We start from the raw sequence: 24,559 nt of genomic DNA on the forward strand, positions 1-24,559 counted from the left end.
GTCCAATTCCCTCATTTTTTAACCACATGCTGCACAATACGTTGTCGTGATCAAGAAGCAAATAGAGGAAAGTAAAGGTATGATTTTACTGTGTTTTTACTTTGTAGATGAGAATAAACTTCCTGTATTTTTTACAGCGACTGAACAGAAAATGAATTAAAAATCTTTAAAAGACATTCAGAAAACCTAACGAACTACTGATCAAGACCAAGTTAAAAGATTACAAGAAAGTCTGGCTCCTTTGAAGTGTGAAGAAATTTAGAAGGGTTTAAAATTTTTACATTTAATGCAGCTCTGCTATGAACAACAAAATAATAATTATCTGGAGCTCATATTATAGAGATTTTATGTAGCAAGTGAAGAAAAAAACTATTTATTAAGGAAAAATATAAAAAGTGGATTTTTTATTATCAGTTAGATCTAAAAAGATTTTAGAAAATCAGTGGAAAGTAATGAAAAAAAGGCAGCAAGATAGATGGATGGATGGATGATGGACGAATGGAAAGACAGGGATAAGAAGAGAAGGTAACCGGTGTGAGGCTGAACACACTGGAAAACCATCACCAACCAGATTTTGGCCAGTGGCACTCCGGGGAAAAGAGAGGAAGAGCAAAGAGGAGAAAAGAGAACAAGCATGTGGAAAGGTAAAGAAGAGGACAGCAAAGGGACAGAGGCAGATGTCCAAGTAGCCATACCTGGAGATTCAATTCCCCTCCTCTTTTACCCCTTCTTCCGATCTCTCCCGCCCATCTCATCCTCAGCCCTCGTTGTCTCTCCCATAGCTCAGAAAGTATCCCAAACCCACATTTTGGTTTGAGGAAATGTTTGCATAACGTCATAAATTCAAAATGGAAACTGTATAATGTTTTATTGGTTGGAACTGACAATTACTGGGACAATATTAGAAAATACAATATGCTCTGAAAATTACGATTTTACTCCCAGATTTACACACTTTATTGGTCAGCTTGAGTTGTTTTCCACATTCAGAAATGAATATTAGAAACACCCAATAACACCAGAGTTCCAGCATATTCTTTGTAATGCTACAAACTGAGTCAACAACCAACAATGCACATTATCAAACATGTCATGTGCCTGTTAAATAACATAGCTTCATTATATAATGTTACATAAATATACATTTATATATCAGTTTACACTTTGATAACACACAGCTTTTGATTGCTACCATGTTGTGGGGTTTGCCTTTTCTGATCATGTGCCATTTAATCTTCAAACTCTGAGCAATGAGTCACTGAACACAGGAAAATGTCTCTCATGAGGGTTTTTTTTTAAAAGATTTTTATGGTCTTTATTAGAGACTAAGTCCTTGGAAAATACTGTTGATGGCTTCATTACTGCAAAACAAAAGGTTCCTTATAAAGCAATAAAATAAGTAAAAAAGATCCTTAAAAAGTCCTGGAAGTGCTATAAAAATCTTTGAAAAGTCTTTAAAATGCGTCACGAGTCTTTTTAGTCTTCAGGCAGCAGTGATTGTAAAATGACTTGACACACTGTGAGAGCGATGATCCTTTTATCAGAGTGGTTTGTGTCCTCGTTGTTAGCTTCGGATGCTCGTCTTCCTGTCTCTGTCTTTGTTCTGCAAGAGAAAGAAGCAGCACTTAACAACGCTGGGATTTACAGAGGTAGGTATGAAAGACTGGAAACTACAGCAGCTGAGAAAGGACATTCTTAAGACTGTATCTCACTGGGCTGCAACGATTGGCGACCAAATGGGAGACACAAAAAGGTGAGAAATATGGACATTTGTACTTGAACTCAAAACTGGTATTTACAACTTGGTTACGTACGTAACTGAAAAAAAAACAAACTGTGACATTGATGCAGGTTCCTGCGAAGATTATTTCTCTCAATTTAGTCACATAGTGCCTCAGTGTCTCAATTGTGTCTCAGTTTGATCACAATTTGTCAGTTTCATTGGTCACCAAACTCTTCCAAAGTTGTCTCACACCTTCTGATTCACAGAAACTAAATTAAGAACGGTTCTAAACAGGCTCCAGATGCCTCCGACATGTTAAATATTGCTGCAACAAAACAGTGAAGCTCTGCAACTCACGCAAGGAAATTGAGAACCCTGTGACAACATTTCAAGACATTTTTGGGACTCCCTTGTGAATGCTATTCAGCAGACACACATTATCTTAAGGTAAAAGGATAATATATTTATTTTTTTAAACTTTCAAAATTTGTTTTTTCTTGACTGTCAAATTATTTTTCAAAATCACAAAGAATCAGAAATCATGACTGTCATGACAACTAATTCAAGCTGAAAATGTCACATAAAGAAGCATCCATTACTGATGAACCCATTTCTGTTTATAGATCATTTCCATAATTTACAGCAGTATTACTGACAGTGATACTAAATAACTTAATGCAATTGGGTGTGACACTTATTTTTGCTCTATATTAATTTAGGTATTTTGAGGAAAAAAAGTAATTTTACTTAGAAAATATCTACTTCTCATAAAAATAAAGCTCATTTTTAAAAAAATAAGTCAAAACTAGTTTGGTCATCTCAAGATAGTAAATTCATTTTCTTCAGAAATCACATCAAAATGAATAACAGAAGGTATGGTCGTTCTTAGCTTCTGTAGGAAACAATAAATACACATGAAACGTTTACTTTCTGACAAATTGTTTTACCTTTTCCCCACAGCTTTCTTCATCTCTATTTTCTGTTCTAAACTAATTGTCATTATTTAGGTTAACAGTAAACCTAATCACACTGGAGTGCATTTTATTCTCATCAACATTAGAATGATTGAACAAAGCACATGATTTTAATTGGCACGAATTTAAAACATTCCTTTGTTTTCTGATTTAGGTTTTCAATGTAATGAAGGGTTTTCAACCAATAAGTATTTCCTAATAAGTGCATAAAACTTCTACGTTTGAGCTGGAACCTCTTTAATCATAACATCACACTCAGGATAAATCTAGTATAACATTGTGGGAAAAGAGTCTGTTATAGGGCAATAACTTGTGCAGCAAATCAGTGTGGTTTCGTGTGCGTTCTGCCTTCAGGTTTTTAGAGGAAGTAAATTAACCCTGACTGGGTGTAGTGAACTCAAAAGCACATCTCACACGGTAGCAGACAACATTAGCGGTGGCAGCAGAGAGCAACAAGCACTTCTTTAATTCAATTACAGGCAGAAGAATGACATCATGAGCTGATTTATGACAGCAGTTTATGCTTCTCGTTTATCTGTGGTATCAGAGCGGAGAAGTTTTGATTTCCTGGCTGGTGAGGAGCCTTTCTCTATCTGGCCAGGAAAATAACATCACATTTTCCCTCCTCACCTAACTTCTTCTCTGCTCGCTGCTCAGTCCGTCTACCACGGACTGTTCAAGTAAAAGTCAGAGGATTTTATTGAGCCCGAATTTGATATGCAGCGCACTTCATCTTTTTGCTTGCATAAATACTTTTTAAAGTTGGTGTTTCAAAGATTCCTCACATCAGGTAACCGATCTATCATTAGCACAACCTAAAGTCTGATTATTTTTATCTGATAAATATATCTAAATAAAAGTTTATTCCCCTCTGGTAAACGTCTAATTAAAAACAGAAACTCCAAGGAGAAAATTCTCATTTTACTACGCGGTCCTGTCCTTTTGTGACTTTCTCCCCCTCTCATATTGTCTTAACCAAGCCTCTCGGCCGCCTGTCTCCTTCTCATCAACCCAACACCTGTTACACATTTCCTCTCAGGCTGAGCACAAGGTGTAGGTCTTTGGAAAAATCCATTTGACTGACATTAGCAAAAGTGGGTAGGTGTCTGGATGGCTATCAGGTGATAATAAGAGCATGAAATCACGCTGATTAAGGTGAGTGTGAGGAGACAGAAACTATTATGTCAATCCTTCCTCCAGCTGGACAGAGAATGGATTCTGTTATTAGACTGGAATTGAAGTATTACCTTTTCTAGCTGGCTATGAAAGTAACTATGAACAAACACCAACAATATTCTGTAGTCCAGTAGGTTTCACTAAGTAGTACTATACTGTGAATATGTAGACTTATTCTTAGTCCTGAAAAAGGTCTTTGAAACATTAAATCATAAGATGCTTGTGCATAAACTCAAAAAGTAAAATTTATCTCAACAAGTTTGTTACTGCTTCAGTTCACACTTATCAAAAGAAAACAACGTGTCAAAGTTTAATGAGAATTTAAATGAAAACAAAGTTTTAAAAATCACAAAATGGGCACTCCACTTGGCTCCATTTTATGTTGCTTGTATATTTATGTACTGCTGGAAAGTTGTAAAGATGCTCAGTGCTAAATGTACACAGATGATACTGTCAATTATGTGATGGCAAACAATGCAAACAGGCTGCATTTACTGAACATAAAAAAGTCCTATTTGTAGGACAATGGGTAATTTGTTCAACATGTAACACTGTTTTATGTAATGGCCTTGATCAAATACTTTCTAAATAATAATAATAATTATGTAAATACACATTACTACAGTCTAGAGTGTGTTTTTGACATCAACTATCAGATAAATCAGTGTAATCTGGACTTTTGTTTTCTTTGAACCTAAACTTGAGTGTCTTTGCTGCCTGGAATTAGTCCTGGCATCAACCCTCCTGATGGAAAAAAAAAGTAACTCCAAGACGCAGGTGCTGATCCGGCTCCTTCGAGCTACCTTCTCACAAAGGTCTAGTAAAATTCAAATGTCATGGCTCTCTCCTCAGGTTTTTCAGGCCAAGGAATTTGCTTTATACAACAATTTGGTCAAACCATGAGTAAGGATGTTGAAATTAATTGATAAAGCACTTTAAGACAGAACTCTGGATCACTATGAAACCCACAAGAAAATATGTAGTCAGACCCACAGTCTTGAGTTTTTATCTTGATTTTTTAGGAACTTGAGTGTGAGTGATTGGATCAAAGCTCTAAATGGAGCGGTAGCCCTTTATTTAGTTAAAATTTTAACGTACAAGACTTTATTGTGCGCCTACCCAATAACCCACACAAAAACCTAAGAGCAAGGCGAAGGCGGTATTGGTACTGAGCCAAAACCCCTTTTTTGTGTGAGAACGAGTTTAACACAGCCTGGGAAACTTTGGCCTGACCGTAGCACTGCTGTTATGGTACTTGCTCCTAACACAAACTATCAAACCAACAGCTGGAAGACACAAGTGCAGTGTACTCTCCGGTGTTTGTTGGAAAGTGCCGTGGAAAATTGTAGCTATTTATCAGTGGAAGGAAAAGTACTTGAGGTCAGAGAAAGGGGATACATGAACATTTTCACCTAAACCCTGTGTGTTAAAAAAAGATGGGATGATTTACCAAATTACATCAAATTACGGTGGAATCATTAGAAGCCATCCCATGATTCACCATGAGAGCGCCGTGACGGTTTGGAGGCACAGCTGGAGCTGGAGCGGCTCAATTTTTACCAGCTTCAGTCATAACAAGGAGGAGGAGGGAGGGGGCACTTTAAGGCTGGCCTGGTAGTCAAAACAATCTCCTAAAGACTAATAGGTCACGGTCATATGACATATGCTCTTTCTTCTTGCTTTCTAAACGCACAGACACTGACATACCTCTAACTTCCCCAGGGGGTGATTTGTCCGACACCAATGTGATTACTGGATGATGTTTACTGAAGATATGATCTGAAGATATCGCCACACTGAGAAAATATTATTGTTTTATTATGGAGAAAGAAAAGACAGTAGGAGCTTTCTTCAGAGCATCTTATCAACTCACAAATTAAAATTTTTAATACAGTCCCCCCTCCGAAACTCAATCCAGCTGATTTTTTTAAGTATTTTTTTTTATACCTGTAACAGGAGATTTTCCATGCAGTCTCTTTTTTCCCCCTGGTCCTAAGCTCGGCCTGTCAAATAAAAACATCTAATTTAGGCTCTGGCTGCACGAGGACAAGACTGGCTAGTTGGAAAAAATAATTCCACTTCGGGCACGGACCTTCGTTTTTGTGTAAGGAGATTGGTATTTAACCGTGAAATGAAAACTGGTCGTATCCTCTAAGATTATTAAGTGAAAATATTTAAGTCTGTGTCAGAGCCTTCGGTGGCTTATATAAGCTGTAATTACCCTCATAAACGACCATCAATTAAAAAAATAACAAATTAGCCTTTTAAAATGAGCTCACTAACAAACCAAATAGCCCCAGTGTGCCATTATGTGGCCTGGAAACATCACACGTTCATGTTTACTGTGGCTGGTTAATATGCATCTCGATGACCCCTGAAAAACACCTGATTACTTTAAAATGTCTTTTATGCACCTAATTAATTACCCCCACTTTTTAATGTTATAATAAGTAGCTGAACTTCGTTTTCTCTCATTCCAGATGACTTCATTCATTATGCATCACTTCATCATCTGCGCTGAGATGTCCACTCTGAAACAGCTAATATGTCATTAGTTTCAGCAGATATTGTTTTAAACAACATCATAATTAAAACCACCAACTTCTGCCTCTCTGTTAGCAGTGTTGTAGGTCTCTTTGCTGGGATCAGAGTTCTGTGTTTGCGTTTTAATTTGCCCTGCGAGCAGCTCCATCCCCGAAGACCAAATGACAACAGAATGATAGTTTTGCTAATAGATTTTGTTATCTGACCCGACTTCTTCTGTTGGTGTTGAATTAGGGTTTAACTGCTTCCATCTGGGCTGAAAATATACAGACAAGTCCAGCCTTGAATGCTCACAGTCATCCACAAACCAGACATATATATACACACACACGACACACCGAGCGTGGGGGAGAATATATTTAAAAATTGGCCGAAGCAAAGGAGCTCACTTTGATGCACCTAATTAGCATAGCTTGAAATGCAGGTGACGCTCATGAGGCACAAAACGTTAACTTTAAGTCAACCCCAGCTTTATCAGTAAATTACAGTATTTTCATCTATGACTTATAACGTCAGCTTCATGCACCAAAGTGACGTAATGCTTTTTCCAGTGAAAACAGACTAATATCCAAATAACGGTAAAAAAACCACAGTCATTAGCGTGCTTCTGCACATGGCCTACCCATGCATTTAGTCTCTCTTTAGGTACACGCTTCATTTGGCCTCCATAAAGAAGAAAAGTGTGGTTTCAGCACAGTCTAAAACCAAACTGTCCAAACTGGAGAATAAATAGCCAAGTTGATTATCCCGCTGACTTGTTGGCTTTCTCCTTCTCCCCATCTCCATCTCTGTTTCCACAACTTCCTGCACACCATCAGTTTGAGAAAGTGTTGAAAGCAGAGTCATAATCCAGAGCTCCGAAGCTAAGTGATCATACGTGAGCTTTTTATGCAGGCTCAGATGGAAGAATGAGCTGCTGTCTGGTTTAAAAAAAGAAGGAGAAATGCTTTTGATAAACATTGTTTGGAGTGGCGTGGACTGTGGAGAACTGTGTGTGTACGTATATGTGTCATTTGTGGAGGTGTGAGTGTAAGCAGAGAGGGCGTTTCGCAGAGAGCGGTTTCCAGACTCCTTTAACATCACCACCAAAGCCCAACGTCAATGTGTTTCTAATAGCAGCCACTGAATTAAACACTGGCTGCACTGCCTCAGCAGAGGATAAATCATTTACAGAACAATTAGCTCATTTGTTGCTCTGCTCTGTTCTGCCAATGACTTCCAGACACAGAGAGCCAGCCAGGGAGAATGAGTCTGTGTTTGTTGGTGAACTCTGTGCTCAAAAACATGTAAAAAATTACTCTGAATGTGTTACAGCCATCTCATTCAAGCCTATCTCACTTTTTTTCTTTTTTTTTTTACACAGAACTGCACGTGGTTAACATTCAAGTGCCTTGATACAAACAAATTGAGTTCAGTTTCCAGTTGCAGCTCTGGACCAGATTTCTTTCCATCCACCCACAGATATCATCAGTTTTGAAGCAGTCAGTACATAACTTACAGCTGCTCGTAATATTAGAAGTTGTATACATCATGTTGCGTCTGCTGTGTCAGTAGCTTTACACATCTCTGCTTAATTTTATTGAATTCCAAATAAATAAGCCCGTCAAGTCGGGATTTATTTTGGTCTGCGTCCTAAAACTCCTGTAAAATTAACCATTTCAAAAGGAACAATGGTCTGTTTACAGCAACCACACCATCAGTGCCGAGCTAATTATATTTTTTGCTGGAGTTTTTATTTGGTTTCCAGAGGACTTCTTTTTTTAATTGTCCAAATGAGCTTTTTAAAAAGTCTGACTTTGTGAAAACTGCCCCATCTTGTTATATACTGATTAAAAGAACAAAAAGTTCAGCACAAGCAATCCCACTGGCAGATAAACTACTAGTGTGAATAGACCTGAGCCCCACTCCCTCCTTATTTCGAGCCAAAGGAAATAAGCCAGAGTTGTGGAAAAGGTTGTAAAAATGCCCAGGGGACTGTAAAGTAGGCAGATTAGCACATTTAAAAATGTTATATACTAAAACACCATCTTCACTATTAAACCTCAAGTCCCCCCGTCCCCGCTGAACAGATGTGGGCCTCAAAGAAACGGCTGACGAAGGCCTTGAAGGACAAAACAAAGTGTCTCTGACCTCCAGACTACCAAGATATTAATCTTATGACAATAGATGGCATCTGTGGGAAGAAAGTTTAATCCACAGAGACCCTATTGACAATCCGCAGGGCCAAAACATCGCAGAACCAGACACTCCGGGATCTCATCACATGGTTCACATCAGAGCTCAGACAGTCATAAACCTTATGGCAAATTGATGTACATAAAAATAGTACAAAGTATCCCTGAAAATAATTGTTTTAAGTTCCCTTTATCTCATATTGACTGAAGATAAAAGCACTGCTTCTTCAGAAAGTTGTATGTGTGGTGGATTCTTGGTGGATGTAAAGTCCAGCCACCTGACAGCAGAGGGAGATGGTCCCTGCACAGGATATGTGCATCAATCAGTCAGACAGCTGAGGGATTTAAACTGCGCTCAGATCACCTCTGTGTTGTATCTGCATCTCATAAACAGATGTAGCCATCAGGAGTGTCCTCTTTTTATTTGTAGTAACTATCAAAATCATCAACGTGAAGTTCTGGGCTCTAGTTCAAACCAAACGAATCCTCAATTCACCTCATGATTCTTTTAAACATCTCATTTTTCAATGTTTTCATGTATTTGGATTGACTGGCAACTTGTCCAGGGTGTACCTCAACTCTGGGATAGGTACCCCCTTCCCAAAAGATAATGACCCTGAACAGGACTAAGCAGGTGTATTTGGATTTAAAAAATGGTTTATCTTGCCCTCTGATGAAAAGAAATTGTCTCTCAACAATGTATGTAGCTTTAACAATCTTGTAACAAAGTAAATTAGACTTATTTTTTTACTTTAGTTACCATAATTACTTGAAGCAACTCAAGCATCTAAGCAGAAAAAATAAAAATATTTATTTTGGGATCTTTTTGTTCTGGTTAGATTTCATCTAAACCTTCCCAAACCAGTGCTTATTTAAGAAAAGCATGTATTTTCAGACAAATTAACAGATTAAACTTCTCTTTTTGCTAAAGAAACTTAAAGTAGATCAGTTTAAAATTTATATGAATAAATATTAAAACAGTTCTGTTTTTCTTAGCCCACAAAAGATGATATTTAAAAATGCACTTTTTCACACAGAAACAGCAATGGGAATTATTTTATTCAAATCAATACCAATTTCAGAAAAAAAGATTAAGATATAAATGTATGTTTCTCATGTGTGTTTTAGTCCCTTTAAAGCACTTGGAAAAAGTCAAGCGGATAATGAAGTCACATTAGTATTCACATCACTGCACTCCTGAATATGTAACATGCAACAGTTAGCACTGCGTGCAGTAGTCATTAGTAACAAGACTGTTTGTTTTGAAATAGTTAGACTGTAGTCACACATAATAAGAGGAAATGACTTTATGCTTTTCTCACTTTCACCTTCTCTCCTGAATTGGAAATAAGAGGAACTGAAGCGGCTGATGTACGCAGACCTCACAGCGGTGATGGACCTTAATAACTACAAAAACATACAAAGAAAGAAGTCCGAACAAAAATCTCATTTTACCTCTCTCTCTAATCACTGGCACCAACTCTGCCCTTTAGCCCACTTAAATATACTGCAGATATTTTCCAGGGAAACACACTCAATGTCTGCCAATCACAGTTAACCTTTTCTATATCAGGTGAAATCTGGCTGCCTATTTTTAAAAAATGAAATTTTAAGGTAAAAACACAAGCTTTAGCTGGCAAATGTGTGTTGAAAACACTCGTTCACAGGCACCATCCTGTTGACATCATTAGTAATCATCACACCAAGTAATCCAGCAGTGACATTAATCCTCAACAAATCATTTCAGTCTCATTTTATTCATACTATAAAACCCTGCTGGTGTTTTTTGAGTCAACAAATGAGATGTTCATTATGAATTATTCAAATATGATTCATTTTTAGCAGAAGCTTTTCTTTAAAAACTATCTTGAGCTATGGGATTGTTTTTCCTCAGGGTTTTATGAACAATAAACTGGTGATTGTCGTGAAGCTTTTCAGAAACCTTATAAATGGAGTTAATTACAGTTAATTATTAAGGCTTCCAGTGGATAATCACTGAAGCACTCTTATTGCTACTCGGGTGACAATTTTTGTTCATTTACACGCCCCGCAGCTTTGACAAAAAAAAAAAAAATCTTCTTTAAAACGTGCAGCTCGATCGGACGTAGTGCTTTAGTGGTTAATTTTACGATGTGGACAAAATTTGCCAAAAAAAATTTAAGTTTTTTTTTTTTTTAATACAAAACAATGGGGTTTTGACCAGTGAGAAAACCCAGCCCTTGTCAGAGTTCTGTTGCTCGGCTGGGTCAAACCAAAGTTGGACTTTACACGACTAAACTGACACTTTGTTATCTTTAACAATTTTTACACAATTGTTGATAAAGTTTTATGATTTTGGGAGATTTTCTGATTGTTCAAGTGATAGTTGAGGACGTCACACTAACTTCTGAGATGTCTAAACTTTCCAAGATTTTGCACATAAATTCTTTTTAATGCCACAACGCTTTTGTACTTGCACAAATGATCCATCAAAGTATAGATTTTTGTCCTCTTTCACTCAGTGTGTGTTTCACAGCTACAGGATTTATTGATTTTTTTCAAATCCCCTCAGAATAGAGAATGCAGTCAGGCTTCCACAGACTTTTGTTGTATGTTATCTTCAAATTTTCTCTATGAAGCTGGAAGTAAAGTTTTTTGTTAAAAAGTCGTATCGCTGACAAAAAACACTGCAGAAACAAAAATAACATCAGTCTTCTGCCACTCACAGTTCAAATATTTTAAAACTACACCTTATTGCTTTGGCACAGCAAACTGTTTTTGAGGCTGACTTTTTACGTCATGTTTTTGTCTGCCTCCTTTAAATGTACAGTCAGGGAGTGACAGAGAGGTGTGAGGTTACTACGGTGACACTAATGAGCCATTGTATGAGCTTAAACTTTGGTTTCGTCTTTTAATCTTGGTTTTCTATACATTTCCTTTACAGTATATATATGAAAACATCTGCAGTTTTTTTTTCTTAGTCGAAATTTTTAGAAAGTTGATGTGAGAATTTTGAGCAGAAGCAAATTTTCTAGTTTGATTGTAACAGTAGTTGTAAAGGTACATCCGCACCTTCTTCTTTATGGATAATTTGCAGCTCTTTATGTGCATTTAAACATGTCTGGAGGAACTCATCTCGTGTCTCCTCATTTAAATGTTTTGTTTGTTTGTTTCATGAGGAATTGAAGGGGATGACCAATGACTCCCTCATACAGGAGAACAGTCAGACCTTTTATGCAGCTGTAATGAGAAACAGCGTGACGTGACTGACAGTCTGTAATGCAGAACTTTGTCCGAGTGTTTTTGTTTGAGTGCTCCAACATGAGAACGTTTCAGAACAGATTTCTTCGCAGCAGGCATTTACAGCTCGGTCGTGCGTCCGCCGTGCTGGGCTGACAGCAGTAGATAGTGTTTCACATTTCCTACTGACAGCTCCGACCGGCCTGGGCTCATCGATATGCAAAGAGGTGGTGGGGGGTAGGATAAAACAGAAGGAGATGAGGTAGGTGAGAATAAAGGGTGGAAATGAGGGAGTCAGAGTGGACAGACAGAAGCAAAAAGGGCAGGAGACACAGGAGTGAGAATGAGACAAGTTAGACACTGAGAACGTCTAGACTTTCACTTGCTCGAGTTCAGAGGAGATGCAGGCGAGGAGGNGGGGTAAAGTATGGTGGGGGGGATCACACTGTTGAGACTCAGGTTATCCCTCAGCTGAAGGGTCTCTGAGTTTAGACACTGAGGAGGGTATTAGCTTTCACACACTGCTGGGGTAACGGGGGAGTCTGCCAGATGTCAGCTCCTCACCCATAAATCCTGCTAAATGGGCAGCAGCTACGGCTGCAGAGGAAGACGGCTGAGTGGACGTCAACCCTCTGTCACTCTCTGTGCTGTTTGTCAAAATCCAAACCAGGCTCGTAAATATTTGATTTCATTCAGCTGACGGCCATTCTTCATCCCCTGTTATTTCTCATCAGGCCGATGGCTTTCTTATGTGAGACTGTTCTTGATTATGTCAATTTCCTGCAGCGAATCAACCAAATCGGAGCAGAAAGTCACATTGAATGGAGTTCACCTTTAGTTTGTCTTGCTGTGTAAATCAGCTGTACAAAAAAGGAGGTGTAAGAAAAATGTGTAAAAAGAAAAAAAATATATATAGATAGATTTTTTTTTAGTTGCAAAAGAGATTCCAGTTTTATACTGGGGTAAATCTGGACTTTGTTTTGCTTGGAAGATATTTTACTTCTCATTGATGCTTTACTTAGTTGCTCTGGTATGTAAGTTGAACTCATGTGCAAATCACACTCCCTTCCCTCCGTCCTGAGGGTCATTAAGGTCCTTGTTTAACCAATATTTTGATTTTATCTATTTACTTTAGGTACTAAAACCTGTGTGAGGTGTAACAATACAGTTTTGAACATACAAAAATTTATCTCCTCTGGTTTTTCTTAAAACCTCATTAGTTCACTTTTAAATTAAACTAGTTCAAATGGATTTTATGTGCTCCAGGTTTTAATTCTATTTCTGTAAAAGAGAAAAAAGCCTTACAATTATTTGAAATTATGTGAAAAAAACAACAAGACTTTCTTTTGTTTGACTTTTCTTGTTTTTTCTCCTCTGACAGAAAATGAATAATCATGTATATGAACTGTAGCTTACAGCAGTTTTTAGAAACCGCCTTATATTTTCGAGCCAGCTGTTTGAGTAAAACCAACCCCCAAAAGAACAATAATACATCGTGCTTCACGCCAAAAGTGGTCTCCAAAAGAAGTTGCACTTTTACAGTCTCTCAGGGCCAGTCAGGTTTTTAGGCACAGTCACTGATCTCAGGTCAGCTTTTGACATAAAACTGACCCAAATCATCACCCTGTGATCAACCTGTTCTTTCTGTTTTCCACCTTTCATGTCACTTGAACTCTAAACACTTAAAAGCTTTTACGACAACGGTTTCTATGAAACACTATTTTTGATCTGTCTTTTTTCATGGATTTCTCGGAGTTCTTCAGCTCACCATTTTCCTCTGGTTGCTGAGGCAGAAGGTACAGATGTGCTTGGGCTGAGATGACTGGTCGGACCCTCGGCTCGGGGAGGAGCTGACGTGGAAGAACGGCGGCGAGGGGGCGTGGCACGGCTGTCCGTCGTGAAGCCCTTCGCCTAGAAGCAACACGTTCCCCAGATGACTGATGTAGCTGCTGGCCAAGCGTAGCGTCTCGATCTTCGACAGTTTCCTGCAATCAGAAAAAGACAAACATTGGATGTGTTTTCTGGTAAATCTGTGACAGAGCTCTTCTGATTGCAGTTTTACTTTAAAGTCCCTTTAAAAACAAAGTGAACTGTGATGCATGAGACCAAATAAAATAACAACAAGTGTACCTGTCTGCAGGCTCGGTGGGGATAAGTGTTCGCAGAGCCGTGAACGCAGTGTTGACCGAATTGGTGCGATCTCTCTCCCGTGCGTTGGCCGCGGTCCTCTGTCGACCTTCCCCAGGAGGGGACGACCCTGGGGGTCCCAGTCTCGCCCCCATGGTAGCTATGCCCACCCCTCCACCCCCACACAACTTCCTCTTTCTGTTCACCTTGATGTGAAAGGCAGACTGGGACGATGAGGACAGACGAAAGGATGCAGAGGAGTTGGTGGTGCGGTCTTCGGAGCCTGACCCTTCGCTGCCGTTCTCATCATCATCTTCTGAGAGGAGAGCGATGTCGCCGTACAAGAAGCGCCCTGCAGGAGGCACCGTGCGTAGCATGGCAAATGTCATCTTCAGTGTGACAGGTACTGTTTGCTCCTTTGGAGAGGTTGTTGGTTGTTGGGATTCTGCTGATGACGTTTGGTAGCCGAAGATGTTGTTACTCTCAACTCTATGTGTCCACTCGGAGCTTACCAGGTGAATCAGACGTTTCCTCTGTATCTCACTCACTAAAACTGAAGCATCAACAAGCTGGTCTTAAAGTGGAGGTCAAACCAACCTGACCTCAGATCTGCAGTCGGAGGTAGTTGCTGATCCCAGGTTCTTGAATTTCTCAGATGATCTTTACAAAAACATCCCAAAAAGCTGCTAATTCTTCACTTGTCCTTTTGGAAATAAACAAATTTTCAAATTGCACATTAAAGTCAAAATTTCAGCTTTGTTTCGTTGCTTCCTTGAATGTTGTCACTTGTTTCTATAGTTGCCTGCTTCACTCCAAGCTAAGCTAACAAAAACAGCTCTTTGCCGGTAGCTTCATGCTCTTTTGCTTTCTGTTAGACTCCCCCCTTCTCCTTCTTTTCCTCAGCCTCTTTGCTCCACGTGTGCATGCGGTCTGAGTGTTTCAGTCTGCCTCTGGTCTTATACTCAGTGGGAGGGTTAAAGGACTGCCGCACCCCTCCTCCTCTGAGCGGCAAGAGTCCCTGGGCTGCTGTCTAAAAGCAGACCAAAGAGGCTGGAGGCCAGAGGCAAACCATCGGCTGGAGTTTGTTTTGGCTGCTCACTCCTGTGTTCCAGGGGAAATCCACCCCAAAACAGTACTTGCATCACCCTCTGAGCTCTCTGCAACTCACAATCCAATCAACATGAAAATGGTTTACAGACAGACAGGATAAAGAGATGTCATCTAACCGGAGTGGTGAGGCCAGTAAAAGCTTAAACAGTGGAATAAAAATTGTTTTAATTTAAGCAAGTTTATTCAAAGATGCAAACAACCTATATTAACACAAAGTCATTTCACTATTCATTGTAATTACTTAGGCTCTGACAGGGATTAAAAAGTAGTTTTTAGAGTTTCTACACTCTGATTTCTGTCTGCAGTTTCTTTCTTCCTACTGACAGAAAAGGATCCAAAGATCATAATTTTCATAAACTTCATTGACAATGATAAACTCGAGTAGTAAAGAGAAAGCTTGCCTTACTCAGAGTTTTTTCTGCTCCCCCTCTGAGTTTGTCTGGACAGAAAGCTGGGAGGCGGCAGGTCAGACAGAGCTCGTGAATGAAAACTGGAACTGGATTTATTCAGCTGTGGCTGGAGCCTCATGATTGTCACAAGCTTTAACACTAGAGGGCCTAAAAAGCAGCTTACAGGCAAGGGATTCAGATGCTTTAAGGTTTTTGTGTTTGAGTGATGAAGGTTCACGTAATCTGCTGTTTTACTCACTTTCACTCCCTTAAACAATCCACCTTCCTCTGCATGGGGAAGGTAAATGAGACAAGGCAGCAAAAGGAGGACAGACAAATTACAGACGAAACCATGATGGAAAATCATTTTTAAAAGTTCATTGTTTGCATGGTATTGGTTTCAAATTAATATAACTTCATCTCCTAAAATCTTGGATTTCATATCATTGTGGGTGTGTTTGTTTGTCTGTCTGTCTGCTGGCAAAATATCTAATATCGCCTACAACTGGAGTCAACCAGATTCAAAATGTTGTCACAGCTCAACCTTAGCAAACACAAAGGTGGCTACAACTCTGTGACTTTAACAGCTATTCTGGTCAAATTTGGTGTGGTAGTAGCTGAGAGCCATGACCAGCACATAGTTCAAGCACATATAAGATCTTAGTTTAAAACTTTAGTTTAAACCGTGGAGTCAACCTTGTTTGCTTCAAATATCTCATGAACCAAAAGACAGGTTTCAATGAAACTGTCAGAAAGTAATTATTAGATGGACATCTATAACTGACTCAGAGTCAGTCGAATTCAACAGGGCCACCACAGTTAAGCTACCTTAGGAAATATAAACAAAACTGTACTTTTGTCAACAGCTACCGAGCTAAAATTTGTTGTGGTAGTAGCTAATAGTTGTCCTCATCACAGACACTGAGGATTGCACTAGATCTTTGTTGAAAACGTTGGCCTGTAAGGAGGCAGCCTCCTTTAAGGAATCTTAGTTTCATAGTGTAACTTTATAATTCTTCTAAATTAAATGTCCAGCACTTAAAGGTTGAAAACATACATAAATCTCATCTATGAAATCCATAATCTTCAGTAGTACCTTAGTGAAACCTCTAAATGTAGCTGCTGTTGCTGGTATGCATCTTTTGTGTAGATTGGCAACAGCTGCTGCTGAAAACTAATGGCACAATGAATAATCCGTCAGTTACACAACGTTACAGTCAGCATTCATCACTCTCAATTTCTGTCCTATTTTTCCTCTTGCGTCCACATTTCTTCCTATTTCTACCCTTCAGTCCCAGCCGTACTGTTTATGCTGTGGTATTCAGTGAATGAGCAGAAGCCAAAGTTGGTTGCAGTGGTTGATTTCAGTACAAACAGAAAGTGCTCGAAGAACCAAGGACGGAGGAAACAGAGAGATGGTAGCTGTAAGTGGAGGTCAAACCTCTGTCTCACAGTAAAAACAAAATGGGATTAAAGTTTTTGTTATGTGCTTGTTTTTTGTTGTTTGTTTTATATGAAAAAAGGGGAAAACATCTGATTTTACCCATTTAATTACGCCAATTAAATTATTATTTCAAAACAAGCCAGTAGATAGATGATTAGTCACACCCTCTGTACAATCAATATTTAACACAATTGTCGGACACTATCTGCCTGTATATTTGGAACAAGACTTTTTAGTGTAGCGAGAAATATATATATATATTTCTCGCTACACTAAAAAGTCTTGTTCCAAACCACCATGCTCCACCATTGCATGCATTAGCATGATCCTCCTCTCATTTGCATCTCCCAGCAGAGTAAATCAGCTCTAACACAGCATCCATTTCACTCTGAATTACTGCCCACAGGCCAGAGCACATCTGACTGGAAATAATGTTGACTAGGAATATTTTCAGAATTGCATGACTGCATTTAACCAAAGCCTGTTGTATGAAAAGGAAAGAGCTGTATTACATGAAAATAATAGTATCATTTACACCAAACTACATCAAAATGTTGACCTATGTTCACGACATGATGATTCAGAACATGCCTCTTAAGGAAAGTGTTGGCTGCCAGTCAGGCTGTCTGGATGAAAGTAATGGTTAAAATACTGAGTAAAGTATTGAAAATTATTTTTTGTTGTTTTCAGTCATGGGCTAAAACTTGCGATAGTTGTATGTGATCAGGAAAACTCAAATCTATAACTGATCTCAGTGCATCTCTTTTTTATTATAGTTTTTTTTTCAGTTTCTGCAGTTTTTAGACATGGACAATGATTTGTTAGTGTGGAAGATAAGAAGATGTTAAAAACACAAACCTAAATATTAAACATACATTTCAGTTGTGAAGAAAAGACAAAGTTAGGAAGTAATGGGTTGTTCAGACGAAACTTCGTGTCATAATCTGTGTGGGGTTTTTTAAAGTTTATTGTTCATGTTTATTTCCTGTGATGTTTATTATCTATATTTTCTTTGTGTTTAGTTTGTTTCCAGTGTCTCGCTGAGTTTCCAGCCATTCTTCAGTACTCAGTCAGCTTCCTGCCCACTTACACCTGTTCCCTGTTATCATCAAGCCAGCCGTCTCAACTCACCTCATCAGCCCCAGCCTGTTTAGTCTCTCTAACTTCTCTCACCTGCAGTCCCTCATTGAGGTCTCATACCCTCTCTGGTTGTCCTACATAGGGGTTTTTGGTGTTCTTTGTTATTTTTGCTGTTATTTTTTCCTTCTTGTTTTCAATAATATTATTATTAAATCATCTATTTTTGTGTTTTTGTGAAAGTCTGCATCCTTGGGCCCAAGCTTAACTTCAAATCGTAACACTAGGGGCACACTATTCAAATAATAGTTCATAGAATTCTGATTTCAGCATTTTGCTTTATATGATTATACATTAAACCTATGAAAACCTGTAGTTGAGTATAAAGAACTGCAGAGTTCAAGCTACCTGTTTGACTTTCATCTCTTTCTTTTCAGTTCATTCTCTTTACTGTTGTTGCACAGAAGAAGTTTTAAAAACACCATCTGTACATTTTGAAACAGAGTGTTTTTCTCCTTTCAAGACGCGGCAGCAGTAGTGGTGGCAGCAGCACAGTAGTAGAACACCATCTGATAGTCATTACCCCGCCCGCCTCCTCCCCCAACCTTTCCCTTCCTCTTCTCTTTTTTTTTTGCTTGATACTCTTTTCTCAGCTCAGACGTATTATTCATTAGTCTGATGAAAAACACCCACCAGCTAAGCTGGGCCCAATCTCGCTCACACACATACACTCACGCAGAAACACAACCGACACAAAGACAGATATACAACACACACACACACACACACACAGTCCAAACCCTGTTGAACCATTCTGGCATGGGTCAGGGGCCTGTCAAAACTCGGAAGTGGGTCTGGATCTGATACCGTACTGGAGTGCAGACATCTAGCGGGGTAAAGACACTCCAACCAGGATGATCTTTTTTGCATTTGCTGAAAATGCTTGAATGAGGGTCTAGAAGAAGAGTTTCAGGTCTTGTTATGGTGCCACAGAGCAGACATCTGGAATGTGTCGTTACCTAAAGAAATGTTGGCTTTGCACAGCAGGGAGCACAGAAAGAATGACAACTGGAAGAAGAAAAGAAAAACCAAAGATCTTAGAAAGCAAAGGAAGGAAGAAAAACAGGACAGAACGGTAGGAATTGAACGAGAGGCAGCTAAAAAGGTAAAGGAGAGAGCTGGTGGCAGTCTGCCAGCGCTCCAGACTGCTTGGTGGATTGCACAGGGAAAATGGTCGGAAGTGCTCGCCCCCCCAACTTGCACCCCACCCCAGCCCACCACCAGCCCTGATTTCAGCCTCACGCAGCCTCAGCGCCAGCCACACTCTACTGTGTTTCCCAGGAGAGCCAGACTCTACAGCTGGCCTTATTAAACCAAGAGAAGCAGGGAGACAGAAAAAAGAAGGAGAAGGAAAGAGAGGTCACACAACTGGAAGACATCAGTTGAAACGTGCTCGCTCTCTTAGTTTTTTCCATTCATATCCCGTTTTTATGATAGAGTTTCTCACAAACACGCTTGCGGTGCAACGGGTTCAGGCACACAGTAAAAAGCTATTGTTTGATTCGACAACCCTCAGAATGCTGTAAAACAACGAAACAAAGGCTGGGAAATTAAAGTCTGCGTGACTTTTATCTCGTTTGTCTGAGTGCGTCTGAAGGCTGTCGTCATACATCTGAGGCCCGCAGCCGGAACGTGTCTCATCTCGTTTGTGTGAATCCCGCCGCATTTGCGAACACAGAGGGCCAATAAAAGAAACTCAACTGGATGGAGGTCTGTTTCCAATCCATTATGTGGTGTTCATTTAAAATTAGCTTTGTTTCTTCTGCATTTTGTCTGAGCGGCTATTTAACCTTGAGAGGTTTTTGTAACACATGCTCTTTGTTTGAGAATAACACAGTTGCACAAATTCACACCTGCAGCGAGTTTCTCCACAGACAGCTTCTGGCCACTGATCTGCTCAACGGGAACCACTGGGGGGGATGCGCATTGCTCAAGACCTTCTCACCTTCAGTTCGTACAGTATCAAGTGTTAGGAAAGCATTACACACATTTTAGCGCTGGGGATTCAAATGAGCAGCACAGTGACGGTAAACACACATTTTTAATATTTATTCAAAAGCCTGTTTTTCAGTTTAGTTTACTTGTAAAACACACTGGCCTCGCCCCCAAATCTGGGGCCAAGTCCACTGTTTATTAGAGTCACTACTTTAAATACAATTCATACCTAATATGCTCAATTAAAACTGATGGATCACAGTCTTCACTAAATACATAGCTATATTTTGAGTTGGTGTATCTTAGTTCTTGTTTAATTCTTTTATCATCTTAACTTTACATGAAAAATTATGTTCCTATATTAATCAATGAATGATTAATGCATCTGTGTGTTTGTTTGCCGTGTTAGAAAAATATCTTCTGAACCACTGGAAGGATTTAAATTAAACTCTAAAACTGATCACCTTTCAAGTCAAACCAATTCAAGATGGCCACTACAGCTCACTGACCTTAGCAAACACTAAAATGGATTTAACTCAGTCAGTTTTACAGATATTGAGGTAAAGTTTGGTGAGAAAATAGCTGAGAGTCATCCCTAACACATACAGGGCAATGTACACTAACAGAGCGTGCAAAACCTTTGTTTAAAACTTTGGTGTCCATGGCAAAGAGCAAAATGCATTCTTTCAAGGAATATAAGTTTTATCTTTTTAAAGACCTATGCCAAAGACAAACACTTACAACTTTATTTTATTTAAAGGGAGAATTCAGACTTTTTGACATGGGGTTTAATGAGAATGCTATAAACAATTAAGATTTTATCTGTATATACATAGCTCTTTGAACAACCTGAGGTTGAATAAGTTTTAGTTTGAATCTGACCAAATGACAAGCTAACAACTAGTTGAGGTAGGGTAATCTAGTAGACTGCTGTTCTCTTAAAACAACTCTAATCCTAAAAATGTCATAGTGGTTCATGCAAACCAAAATAATTTAGAGTAATTACTTGATGCCAAATTCAGAATCTTATTCCTAAGCTTTGAGGGTTAGTTTTACTTTTGTTGTTGTCTTAATTTATTGTTTGTTTGTGATTTTATTTTGATTTATTTTTATTTTTGTAATCTTAAAAGGCTTAAAAGGCCTTAAAAGTTTTTTTTACTAGGGATGGGAATCTCTGATTTTCAATACTGTGCTGGTTATTGCAACCGTAGGGTGAACAAAATATGGTCATAGCTGCTCGCTCTGTGTTTACTCCTGTTGACTCTTTTGCTGCCGAGAGAGAGGAGAGATCCGCCCAATATGGCGGCGATGCAGGATGTGCTCCAGCACGTGATGAGGTGTCTACGTATTTACGTCTGTTATTGGCGGACCGACTAAAACCCACACTGCTTTGTGGTCTACAGGAAATGCTGTTTAGACAATAATTTGTTTTATTTTTGCATTAATACATTAATGTCAAATTTAATCGATACAATGAGGTCAAATCCGGTGCAATTAGAATTTTCCTTCTAAATCGCAGAAATTTAAAGCTGAATTACGGGTGCATTCGTGTCGCGCTTGGGCATGTCCGTGGATCGATGTAAACTGGTTAATCTTACCATCCCAACTCTTTACTCATAGCTTGTTTTGATTAAAAATTCCCTGTTATCACCAGATTCACCTCTCATTGATATCTGATAAACAATACGGATGAATAACAAGATCTTAAAACTGTAGCAAAGTGATTTATGTTAGTTCACCTTTCTTTCTTACATCCTTCTTTTTACAGATTTCTAACAAGTCATACTCTTGAATTTGAACGGTTCTGTTTGATTTGCTACATTTGAAACTGGCTTTTAGAGACTCATGATTCACTGCAGCTCAGATAGGGATGCCCAGTCAAGCTTATGATACCCAGTTTCATTATATGTTCTTTTTCATATAAAAAAATGTCACATGAATGTGTTAACAAGGCTAGAAACTTGATTTCCATCCAGTTATTTGCAAACTATGTTTGATTACGGACAGGATCGTCTACTCTACAACGCATTTTCTCTTAGAATAGATTAATGGTCTGCTTCATGTCAAAGGAAAAGAAACAGATGTCATTAACTTTTCTGCAGCAGGTCAGACTCTCAATAGACCTTAAACCTCTTATGATTATTAGACCTCTGTGTTCTGTTGAATAAATGCTGGACAAGAAATAAAGAAGAGTCACTCAACAACGGTAAGGGGATTGACTGAAGCTGATCGATAGTCATTTTGGAAGAACTATTGGTCACCTGTGGGATGTTTGCTTTGCTTCTGTATAAATAACTCTGAAAGCTCTAATATGAAGTATATCCTCAAGAGAAGTGGACAACGACTTCAGATAAATGCATTACAGACAGCTGCAGATGTTCAGCAGTCCATTCATGACCAGGAGAGCTGGTAACACTGAAAAACTGAAGCTGTGATTTCTCTTCTTAAAAAAGGCCTGTTGAACCAGAGCAGAGCCAGTCTACGTTTCTCTTGCTTTGAGTTATTGACAACATAAAAGCAGCTCTCCAGTCACCGCAATTTAATCTGGCCAGTAGCAGCTTCAGCTCTCAGTAAACGGCGGAGTGATGGAGGACTAGTGGCATTTTAAAAAGAGCAATCAGCTGTGACATCATCGCCACTAATGAGGTGGCAGGAACAATTTGACCACCTGACTCTCTCCTCCTCACCTCTGCCTGTATTTTTAACTTTCTTTTAAAGTCTCTTGATGGCTTTCCCTCAAACCCCCCTTTTCTCTCGTGCGTGCAACCATCTCTGCCTACCACTCATGTTTTCTCCCCGGGTCGTTCCCTCGGCGGTTATATGAGCTTAGCTGTCCTGCTCTTCTGGTTGACTCCAATCATTTCCAGAGCCAAAGCTGAATGCAGTAGTTTGGCAGTTTGAACTCGCTAAGATAAACTAAGAGCTGTCCCAACCTTTAATCACTGGCAAATGATTTATGTTAACAGGGTCTGTCTACTGTAAAAGGCAACAATAAATAAAATATTGCACACTATGGTTTTCCAAACTCTCATAGCTCTAGTTGGCTCTGATATATTCCATGGTGTAATGACTGGCTGTCTCAAATGCCAAGGAGCTCACATCATCAGAAGAAAGACAGAGGGGAGACAAAAACAGGGGGGAGTTTAGAAAGCCATTGTAAGAGACACAAGTACAAAGTGGTTATGAGTTGACTGGCTGAAACTTGCCACCAAGATTGCCAAGAAGTTTGCATGATAGCTTCTGAGTAAAAGAGTGAGTAAAGAAACACTAAAAACATACTGCTACCGTTCCATCACTCAAAAACCATTTATTAGGAATGACTTTAAAGATCCCCAAACAATCACTGATTAAAAACTGCAAGATTAGAACCATCATGTTGCCATGATGGGAACCCTCCATGAGTGTTAAGGCCCCATCTACTCCACTCTGGATATTTCTAAAAACTCAGATTTTCTATTGTTCCCCACCTTTTGTTTGGTTAGGAAAAACTGAGACTTTTTAATATCACTTTCCAGAGTGGAGGGTTTTTTTTGTTTGTTTGTTTGGTGTCTCTGCACTCACAATACAAAGCTTTTTGTGAAACCATAGATGGAGCCGCCTGTTTCATGCATGCCGATTGTTACTTTGTGCCCTAAAAACAAAAAATGACTATAGAGTCGTTTCTAATTTGTCTGTCTAATCTTATTGTTAAAGGAAGAATAATATCAGCGACTTTAAAAGGGAAAAAAGTAAAGTTTTTGGCGAATCTTTAACCAAGCTAGGAGTGTTTTTTTTCTGTATTTTGATATCTTACTATAGTGAATACTCTCACTCCTTACTGTCATTTGGAAAGAAAAAACTTTCATGAACAGAGAAACAGAATCTAGTTTCAAGATATTTAGAGCAATGTAGATAGGGACTGAACTGTGTAGCTTGTGATATCCATTTATCCATTTTTTGTATCAACTTTAAAATATCCCTGGTGCTGGGGAGCTAGTGCTTCCCCAGCAGTCAGTGGTTGAGAGGGGCGATGAAAGCTACATCTCCTGCCTGAGTGGCCCACTATACCTCTTACCTGTTAACTCGTAACACTGTATACTTTTTCCATATTTTTCTTTTACATCCAAACTAAAACTGATCCAAATGAGCATTATTTTAATCCCAACTAGTGTATGAGAGCATATTGTAGAGTTCTGAATTGAAAGTGGTGTGAGAGGTGAAGAAATGTAAGGACTGTGTTGTATATGTCTTAAACTGTCAGTCTCTAACATCAGAATATTTTGGTTAATACCTTCCACCTTTTCCCTTAGTTAGCAATACAGGCTTTTCTGGCCAAGTCAAGAGTTTTCGTGGTGCATAGTGTCACATCACATTGCTTCATCCATCCATCCATCCATCCATCCATCCATCCATCCATCCATCCATCCATCCATCCATCCATCCATCCATTTTTTTACCCACTTCTCCATTCCAGGTCACGGGGAGCTGGTGCCTATCCCCAGCCGTCATTGTGCGAGAGGCGGGGAACACCCTGGACAGGTCGCAAGTCCATCATAGAGCCACATATAGACAAATGAGACAAACAACCCTTCACACTCTCACTCACACCTAGGGACAATTTAAGAGTC

The 24,559-nt window shown here is 39.1% G+C and overlaps 1 protein-coding gene across 1 annotated transcript; it reads right to left on the minus strand.

Annotated features, from left to right (window-relative positions):
• Positions 1 to 853: 853 nt before the first annotated feature.
• LOC108232209 (basic helix-loop-helix transcription factor scleraxis) lies at positions 854 to 14,881 on the minus strand. The gene is made up of 3 exons (XM_017409835.3): positions 13,941 to 14,881; positions 13,579 to 13,795; positions 854 to 1,603 (listed from the first exon to the last, which is right to left on the minus strand). The coding sequence occupies exons 1-3, from the start codon at positions 14,324 to 14,326 to the stop codon at positions 1,565 to 1,567; spliced, it is 642 nt and encodes a 213-aa protein (XP_017265324.1). The 5' UTR covers positions 14,327 to 14,881; the 3' UTR covers positions 854 to 1,564.
• Positions 14,882 to 24,559: the final 9,678 nt, after the last annotated feature.

The sequence above is a fragment of the Kryptolebias marmoratus genome, linkage group LG16 (assembly GCF_001649575.2).
Source record: "Kryptolebias marmoratus isolate JLee-2015 linkage group LG16, ASM164957v2, whole genome shotgun sequence".
Taxonomy (NCBI): Eukaryota; Metazoa; Chordata; class Actinopteri; order Cyprinodontiformes; family Rivulidae; genus Kryptolebias; species Kryptolebias marmoratus.